This window comes from Plectropomus leopardus, chromosome 12 (assembly GCF_026936395.1).
Source record: "Plectropomus leopardus strain MGB_pleo_1.0 chromosome 12, ASM2693639v1, whole genome shotgun sequence".
NCBI lineage: Eukaryota > Metazoa > Chordata > Actinopteri > Perciformes > Serranidae > Plectropomus > Plectropomus leopardus.
In genome coordinates, this window is record NC_142187.1 from 16,196,265 (window position 1) to 16,206,361 (window position 10,097).

The following is a 10,097-nucleotide window of genomic DNA, read 5'->3' on the forward strand; positions in this document are numbered from 1 at the left end:
CTCTGTCCTATCCAATAAAGGCCGTTTTTTATCTTTGAAAAAAAACAAAAAAGTTTACCCCTTTTTCCAACACTGCGGGTAAGTACACTGCAAGCTACTATCGTGGAAGTATTACATTTGTTGTGATAGAAAAGCCAGTACTTAAAAAAAGCTAACTAAGCCATCCACCAGCACCTTCCTGTCCAACAGAAAACAGTCCACCTCTGCACTGCTATTCATCCTCTCCTCTCCTTCAGCACTCGCCTACAAAAGTGAACACCAACTCCAGATACTCTTGTTTTGGAACGAGCTTTGTCTGTTGGGTGTTTTGCCAAGCTTTTTATGTATTTATCTATTTTTATATATTGACAACATTTTACTCAAAGGCCAAAATTGAAATGCTCTGTTTTTTCTTTTCAGTGTGGAGGGCGACACCAAGCACTGCGTCATCTACAAGACAGTCACAGGTTATGGATTCGCAGAGCCCTACAATCTGTACTCATCCCTCAAAGACCTGGTGCTCCACTACAAAAACGTCTCCTTGGTCCAACACAACGACCAGCTGAATGTAAATCTAGCCTACCCAGTCCTGGCCCGCTCTCAGAACCAGAACCAGCACCCCAGATGAATTATTCACCAGCAGTGAAGGACGCCAAACAGGGTGGGGAAAACAAAATTTTCACTCATATGCATTTGGGAAAAAAAATAACCCTCAGAACAATGCTTGTTCTTGTTTAAGTGGCAGAGAGAAAAAGACTCAATAGCCACGACTTAAAAATCATACTTTTTGTCTGGAGGCTGGTGCGAATTTCCAGCACCACCTCCAGACCAGTAAAGAGCACTCCTTGCTAACAGCATGGCTTCAAAATAAGCACACTACAACCGGTATCAAAGCACCGTGCAGTTATCCTGGCTGACGCAGCGAGGAGAGTGTCACTTCAGCCAGGCTCGAATGTACAGTGTCAGTTATGAAAAAAAGAAAATACCTTTGATACAGAGAAAAAAATAAACGTGTTCAAAGAAGACAAATTAAGCACACATTTTGAAGCTCGCGGAGGAGAGGAGAGAAACCAGTTGATGGGATGATGGGAAAATTTACAGGAGGCATTTTTGTTGTATTTGCCTTCAACATGTGATAACTGTCCATAGACAAAGGCCCGATCTGTCACCCCCAGACTGCCTGCAAACTCTCCGTAGACAAAAGCCTGAGCTGTCATCCACTGAAAGGACTGGCTTGGCTGAACCAGGCTGCTCGCTTCACACCTAAAGGCGGCTGAGAAAAAAAAAACATGGACCAGGGGGTGTAGTCACTGGAGACGAGGGGGGTGTGGGTGGGATTGGGATGAGAAATCGCTGGCGTTAATGTTTTTATGGGTTAAAGAAAAAAAAACGATTACTTCATTTTAAAGCTTGCTTAAGTGCCATAGTAATGGCTTTGAATGACCACAAGCCTGTGTCACTAGAACAAGGGCGCACGTCGAGGTTGTAAGAAGGAAGGAGGGGATGAACGGCTGTCGACATAGACAAAGCTACAGCTTTAAAAAAAATACACACATAGGTATATTTTTTATGAAATGATCTTTATTTTCAACTGCTTTGGCTTGTTGCTCTCTCTCAGTGGGCCTCCATTTGAAACGACGAGGTACAACATACAGTAAATGCTGTATTCCAGGATAGAAATGCATGGTACATATTTGGTGTATTGTGAATATAGAATTTTAATCACAATACACTAGATAGTGACGATAAATGCAGTTCCACATAATTCAGGTTTCTTTAAAAAAAAATGAAAATTGTGGAAAGACTCCAGCATCAAACGTCTATTTGTTTCAAACTTCTTCCTTCTTTTCCCATCCTCTTTGATACTGTAGCACCTGTAGCCATCGACTTAACTGTTAGTGCTCCTCTTATGTGTCTTGTCTCTATATGCTTAAGACACTTGCAGAGCATTGATCTGCGTGATTATTGTATCTTCGGTACTGTATTTGCCTTGTCTCTAGTTAGATTTAGACTGTTTTAATGGTACAATGTCCTTGCAGATGTTTATTGTTGTTTTTTTTAATGCAGATTTTACTCACGGTACTTCCTTCCCCCCTCGCGCTTGACTGTTCATTTCATCACAAGCTTGACTCACAGAGCTGTAGAACATTTGATGTACAAAAAAAGAAGCAGTAATATAACTCATGTACAGTATATTTCAGACACACATGCAGTGGGTGTATGTGACTTTTACGCAGTTTCATCGCTGTGTTTCTTTATGTTTTCGAGTATTTCATACGCTCTTAGATTCTGTTTAAGGATGCACAGTATCCAGCTAATGTGAGCCAAATGAAGGATGTCTTTTCATGTAGCAAGAAAGAGAAAAAAAAGAACCAGTCCTTTTGCCATTTAGCGTGGCCTCTGTGGTCTGAGAGATTATCCAGTACAGTATGCATGGAGTCCTTCACTTGGGTTGATGTTTTATTCCACTAGGCACCAGTGGTTGATAATTGTACTTTTTGTAAACAGTATGATGTTTGGTAGTACTATGCACAACAGTCATATGTGGATAATAATAAGTTTAAGAGTTCTCATATCAGTTCCCTTCCTCCGTTCTGTGCCGTTGCAGTGACTTTTTCCCGTTCCTCTCATGTACATTTAGCTTGAGGTTAAAGATTGTACCATCGTCGTTCTATGTCACTTTCAAAGCACAGTTCATTCTCGTTGAGGCAGGGTTATTACAGTTTTTGTCGTGTGGTCAATGAAAATGAAAAGAGGAGTCACATGATGCCGCTTTTAAAATTTGATTTACATAGTTGATTTCTTAAGAATGAATATGAATTATCTCTCAGATTTCTTACATGTAGTAGTCTCACATTGCCAAAAAGTTTAAAAAAAAGTTTTTTGTAAAAAGGTATAGAAGAATCCAATGCTGTTGGCAATAGACAGTTTAAAAAAAAAAGTGCACTGTTTTTAAAGGTTGCACATTTGGCATTTTTGGATTCATTTTTAGGGATGCACCGATTTTGAAATTTTGGACCAATACTTATGTTTAAAATAACAATTTAGCAGATATTGATACTGATATTTTGGTTGTTATTTAGTCCCACTTTTTGGCCAGGGAAACAAAGAAAAAAAATAAACTGGGAATAATTAAGCCCCTAATTACACTACCTTTGAATGAGCACAAATTCAGTCATACACATTTATGAAGCAACTTTTAAAATAAAATTGAATATGATTTTTTTTTTAAATCTATAACAGCTTTAAAAGTCATTTTACTATGTACAGTTTATCAGAATTTTATCTCTAATATCTATTTTATTTTGCTGTGTAAACATCAACAGATTTCCTCTTTAAACAATTGCATTTATTCAAGTTTCTCACCAAAACCTAAATTTTATAAGATTATATTTGAACACATTATAAGAACTTTTTAACTTATATTCACCCAAGATTCATTTTTACTGAATAGAGCTTGAATGCATCATAGTGTAACTATTTGCAACTTCCGTTAGCTGTTTCAGCTACCGGTGCAAACATCTGACATTAACTAACTCTTTTCCTGCCTATTTTAGCACAGATTTGTTGTTGTAATGTAACTTTATCAGGGAAACAATAGGGTGCATCCTCGATAATGAGTTCACTGCGTCCCAGGGAAGATCTCTGTTTGTCCCAAACAGGTTTTCTGTTGTCCCTGGGACAACAAGATGCTATTAATCTGGAGCCTGACTTTTTGATCTGCGCAAACTTGACGTGACACGACAGAAAAAACGCCGGCAAACGTCATCTTATTTGCAGATAGGCCGATACCAGTCAATAAGGCGAATATCAGCCGATACTGATGTTGCGACCCATAAATCGGTGCATCCCTATGTATTTTTGTTGAGAAGGAATAGAATCCAAAGTGAGATATTCATGTTTCATCCAAAAACCTAAGCTTCCAACAAACACAATGCTTTTCAGCACAGTATCATTTCTGTTTTTAAAATGTTGATTCACAAATTTCAGGTAGCAACATTTTTCCAAACAGACCAATCACACTAATAAAATGAAACCTAACTCAACCTGAAAAGTTCGAATCAAGACAACATTTTGATTTCAGTCAGGACGAATCAATTGTACTGTACTTTGCACAGTTCTTGGCAAGTAGAAAACCCCAAGAATTAAAGTAGAGGTGACGGCGGTGCTTCTGATCAGAGGGCTATAAATACACGTGAGTGAGAAAGATTAGAAGTGCCTTTAGTCATTGTGATGAGCTCGTCTTCTCCTCATTGTCATTGGAGCGTCGCTCTTCAAGATGGTGCCACCACCACCATATGCTGTGCCCCGTGGTTCACACATTTGCCATTTATCAAAGGGTATCTGGCAAATGAGCATAGTTGTGTGTGTGCGTGTGTGTGTGTGTGCGTGTGTGTGTGTTTGTGTGTGTGTGTGTGTGTGTGTGTGTGTGTGTGTGTGTGTGTGTGTGTGTGTGTGTGTGTGTGTGTTAGAGCAAATCTGAGCATGTTATAGATTTTAGTTGTGCCTCTTTGTTGTTACATCTATAGTTGTTACATATTCCTTCTTTCTCTGGTGGGGGCTGTACAGTAGCTTGGTGCTCTCTCTCACTGTGCACCAAAGCTAGATTTCTTTGGTGTGTGTGTGTTTTTTTTTTTTTAAATTTTGTCTGTTATATTTTTGAATAAATCTCAGATAAGATAGAAATGTGAACCGTACACATCCGTGGCCCAGCCCAGTTGTTTGAAGCTCATTTGATAAGCTCTCAAGTTAATGCATGCAGCATTTCTCAGTGTTTTTATATTAAGAGTCAGTTCCTCTGCGAGCAGGCAATCTGGTTGAGTCATCCGCCACTGCTGACGCATCCATTATCCAGTTTGTTGGACCAACACTTTTGTGACTGCACTTTTTTTCTGTTCCACACACTCAAAACTAGTGTGTCTAACGCCCAACAACCATAAACTCACAGACAGTGGTGAAGCTCAGTTGTCAATAGTGTTTTTAGTTGATAGTTTTAAGGTCTTTCCACACAGTATATCGGGAGTGATCGATAGTTTTCTTTATGATATCGGAGTATACAGTGTACAGTATATGCGTTTGTTGTTTTCTGCGGTCAACAACTGTCATGTAATTCTGATGCTTTTTGACTGATTGCTATGTTTTCATTATAGAGTTAGTTTAACTATATGGACTGTATGAACTCTGTAATACTTTTCAAAAAAACCTACTTTAAGGAGAGCTGCTGGCTCATTATGCAATTTGTGTCCACACAGCAAAACTGTCCAACTTAACAAAACAAATAACAGTGATTTTCCAAAAGGGTCACCCAAATTACAGGAAGAGATTTTTTCACTGCTAGAGGCATGTAAACATGCAGATAGTTGAGATTTATGAGATTTAAATCTTTTGAATTTTCCTTGGAACTATTTTCTATTGAAGAAATGCCCCCGAAGAAAGAAAGTGAAACTAAATGCATGGCTAAACACTGCTTGGTATACAGTCAGTGAAAACTTTGTCTGGGGTTTCCGAGGGGGATTTTGGTAAATCAACCATTTACAAACATGTCTGCGAAAGTAATGCCAATATGTTGCAGTTTATCCCAGCACAGATCAGGTTGTTTCAAATACATTCATGAACCCACTGATTCTTCTTCCATTTACAGGGTCGGTTCTGTTTGTTTTTTTTAATGTGGGTTTGTAATTAGTACTTATCCTTAGTGTATTACCCACAGTAGATGACAGTTGGCACACACCCAGCATGGAGAAGCAGACAGGAGTACCACCATGAGAGCTAAGCAATGTACTGCTGTGGACGGGGGAAGTGGCAAAATGTATTTTAGTCAGCTAAAAAAATACACTCCTGTCAAAGCCATCAGACCCCATCGACAGACAGTAATTTTTAACCTGTTTCACACAGGAGTGTGCTGATCTACTGCTACCTCAGGCAGATAGTTGTTTTGTGTTATTGTGTTAGCTTGGTGAGTCCAAATTAACCCCTTTAAACACCAAAGTAAAATAATAACACAAACAAAATGACTTACCGAGGTGGCGGTTGAACAGCCTTTATTCAGCAATTTTAAATGAGTGTTTTTCTCCTGAAACCCAGCTTTTTTGCCCATAACAAAAAAAAAATGATGGCAAAGTAAAGTGGTGAAAATATTCTCAATCTAGTGCACACCTTAACTTGTATTCATTTCTTTGAGACTTTTTCAGGGTGGCTAAAATACATTTTGCTGCTGCCCCCATCCACAGCAGTACATTGCTTAGCGTCTGTGGCGGTACTCTGTCTGCTTCTCCAAACTTGGGGCCTGCTGACATCTACTGTAGGTAATATACGTACTATGGATAAGTGCCTCAAAAAACCCCATTTCAAAAGACACAAACTACCCCTTTAGGCGATTTGCTCAATGTTTAGTTGCTTAAAGAAAAATCAGAATATAGAACTGAACCACGTTGCTTGTTAAGATGAATATTTTTGCAGTGCAGGTAAACACTTTCATCTGCCATATATGCTATGTTAATCACAGATGTTAAATAGCTAGAAGCAATGCAACTTCAGTAGCAATGAAACCTGGTCAGGTAGTGAGATGGGCAGAAGATGAAGACTTTATTGCGCTTTGACTTCGAGTTGAGACTCTAAGCCCACTTTTTTGGTAGATGTTACTCTGAAACTCAAAGCTTTCATCCTGCTCACAGTAGATATGCATTTGTGTCGGAGCTTCTTGAAAAACATTTTTCTATACGACGAATGATCATTCAAGGAATTAAATATTTTTTCATCGGCTTTGGTACACTGTAAATGATATTTCTTGAAATGGCCTCACACACGAAGCACATCTTTCACTGACTACAAAGAAACACATATATTTGGTGTCTATTAAGGTTTGACGAATGAGAGACATACTAGAGAATAAATATTTTGAAATATATACTTAGATATCTATATTTTTGGATGATGTAATTCTGATTTGGATTGTGCTTGAAACAAATCAGAAACGAGGCTTTGACGTGAACGTGATCTTTAGACTTGCTCCGCGGCTGCTTTGTACTCGGGCAGTTATTGAAACGCAAGCATTTTTACTAATCAGCTGCAGTGAGCTTCATCGTGATCAGCAACAAACTGTGTGATCGCAGTTGATCGACATACATGTAATCTATTAAGCATGATTATCAGGTGCGTTCAGAGGAAGAAGCAAGCTCATGTACATGTGTTTATATTTACAGAGCTGAGTCTATATGTTAAAGGCAGTCTTGGCTGCTTTGCATTTTATTAAATAATAGAGAGTTTTTTTGTTTTTCTTGAACGTGAGAATCTGTTTTGTCATTTTGGAAGATTCTGTTTTTTTTGTGAGTAGACGGAGTGTTTAAAGTCGCACCACAAAAGATACACTTACAGTAGGATGCCGCCACAGAGATCCACCACTGATGCTGTAACAAAGAGAACCATCTTACCACTGTATCGTCCTTCGGGTGGATCTCTGTGGCCGCTGAGAGTAAAAAGGTACATGATTCAACAGTTTGTGATCACTCCTTTACGCTGATCTTTGTACACAATGATGGCATTAGAAAGTGTTCTTTTATGGTGCCTGAGTATATTTTTTTTTTATTTGGCTTTTTAAAAAAGCTGATAAATTTGTCTGTCCAAGTGTTGTTTGTTTGTTTGTTTATACCTGTTAATGATAACCTTACAGAGCCTATAAAGAAAAAAATAAGCTAGCTTGAATTTTTTCCTCCGTACAGAAAAAAAAAGAAAATACAAATGTTTACAATATGTAATTAACCAAATAGTAAATATGCGTTTGAGAATCAATCTGTCTGTCCCTCAAAGTGGCTGTGATAGATTGATTTATATTTCTTTATTTCCTCTGTTGTTTTAAACTTGAAAATGTTATGACTGCTTGTTCTGTTTTTCTGTTTGTTACTCTTTATTTTTTTGACTTATAAGAACAGTGCTCCCTCAATTTCAAAATAATAACTCAACAAGATTCATGTTACGTAGTAATTCATCAGTTTTTCCATTCTTTACATGCTGACTACTTCACCTTACACTGAGCCTTGTACATGCAGGACTGAACTTGAGACGCTGTTGCTTCTTTTTGCTGTTTATAATATGTACAGTATGGTAGATTTCAGACTCAGTTCAAAGAATTTATATAAGGGGTGATACCCACATGTCGTGAATAACAGTAAAAACACTTGGTGAACATGCTTGAGTACAGTTTTAGTATGTAAAAAGAGCTGGAAATTCAGGAATAACTATCAAGAGGCATCCTATTCTTGATTTTGCACTACAAAACAAATGAAAATGGTTGGTTAACTAATTTTTAAGACCAAATTTTACCCACTATAGTCTCAGCTTGTGTGATTTCCATTTAAAATAAGATGACATTAACTGCACTTTCATATCCCCTTTTTTTCTGCCTGTATCAGATCTCACAGCATCACTTCTCAGTCTGGACCTTTACCTGAACGGTTGCCATTTGTTGGATTATTCTGATGTGAATGTTGTAGTATTTTTCACTGGTGTACAGTAGTTCATATTGAGATTGGCAGATAAGATTGGCAGTGATCCATTCGGCAACGGCCTGGGCAACATGACAGAACAGTAACAATTTAAAACAAACATGTTTTGTGCTATTAACAAGTAGAGCTTTGATTGGGCCCAAGAAAATCAGGAACAAGCAGGTTTGAGGATACATGCATCCAACAACAACAAAACAAACTACAGCAAGAAACAGACGGGGTAATCTGCACTGTATTAAAAGCTCCCAGTTATCTTAATCATGCAACGTTTTGACCAGATCGAGATATTTGTCAGGCGTTGTCAAATTACCCCAATAAAACAGGCCTGATCCTGCATGAACCCACAAAGTTTCTGTCCACGCCTGATTAAAATACTAAAAATTCTAATGTAAAAAAAACAAAACAACAGCTTTTTTAAAAAATTAAATTTTAAGACATTAAGACATTTGTGACACCACTAAAAAAAAAGAAGAAGAAGAAAGAAAACGCAAGAATTGGAGCAAACCCGACCGGTTCAAGGGAATTTTGACAAGTTAAAGTCCAACCCTGGTTTTGGCAGAGAATCAAAACTCTAATAAACTAGACTTCTGTTTGTCAGGTTGTCAGGTTGCCCAACAAGTTGCCTGATGCATCAGTGCTACAGCAGCAGCAACAAATACACAGTTCTCAATGCATAGTTAATGATGTGGTCTTCTCTTTCTTTCAAAAACAATGAATGGAAATGAACGGGGCAGTCAGATAAAGCTACTCTACACCAAAGTGCAATTGAACTCAGAGGGAGCACTGTTATTTCAGCCAGTAGAGGCCTATTGGTTGAGGTGTGCCCAACCCCTATGCACGAAAAGATGGTTATTCTTCTTCTCTTTTCTCTTGTGTTATCCTCACTCCGTTGGTCTGTCTTAATTCAGATGCGACCTTTCTCTCTTTCTCTCTCGTGTACAGCTTGCTTCAGAGTTGTGTTTGTCCTCAGACAGGTACTCTTTCATCTGTACGGTTCTTTCTTTAGGCTGATGCAATGATTTTAAAAGACAATAAAAGATATATAAAATTGAGTTTGATTATGTTTTTTTTTGTCGTGGCTTCATAATGACAAGCCAATTATTAACTTGACACACTTCCACATACTCATATAGTCATGTCCTAGTTACTTTGCTGGGCTTAGACATGACGGTATCCCTCATTTTTAGCACTACTGACAGTTATTTTTATCTCCAATATCAGCTTGTGGTGCTCAAAGTGCCAAAAATACACCTGAAAACCTCAACAGCAATGTTTCTTTCCAGAAATCATGACCTGGTTACTCAAGATTAAACACAGACTTTGTTGTAGGAACTATTTTCTTTCTGCCAAACTACAGCGGCCAACCGTATCTCAGCGTATAATGAAGCGTGCATCCACTGCTAGCTCACTGAACACCACTGAGCCCGCTAACATTACAGCTCAGCCGAGGACGCTGTTAATGTTTCTCTCTCGTCAGTTGGTAAATGTATGCTTCCCTCTGGGCAGTGATACAGTTGGATTTATTATATTGGAGAGAAGGTAGACATCTCTACAGCCGATATTTCCAACACTCTGCAACTCACACCAAAACAATCTTGACTGTTAAGAGGAAAAATA

General features: G+C 38.3%; 1 protein-coding gene across 4 annotated transcripts in view; it reads left to right on the plus strand.

The window, feature by feature from the left end:
* pik3r2 (phosphoinositide-3-kinase, regulatory subunit 2 (beta)) overlaps positions 1 to 9,532 on the plus strand; it is a 43,720-nt gene extending 34,188 nt beyond the window's left edge. For all 4 annotated transcript variants that reach the window (XM_042498421.2, XM_042498422.2, XM_088085283.1 and 1 more), the window contains exon 16: positions 400 to 9,532. In XM_042498421.2, coding sequence (XP_042354355.2) covers positions 400 to 607 — 208 coding nt within the window. In that variant the 3' untranslated portion in view covers positions 608 to 9,532. The remainder of the gene's footprint in view (positions 1 to 399) is intronic.
* Positions 9,533 to 10,097: the final 565 nt, after the last annotated feature.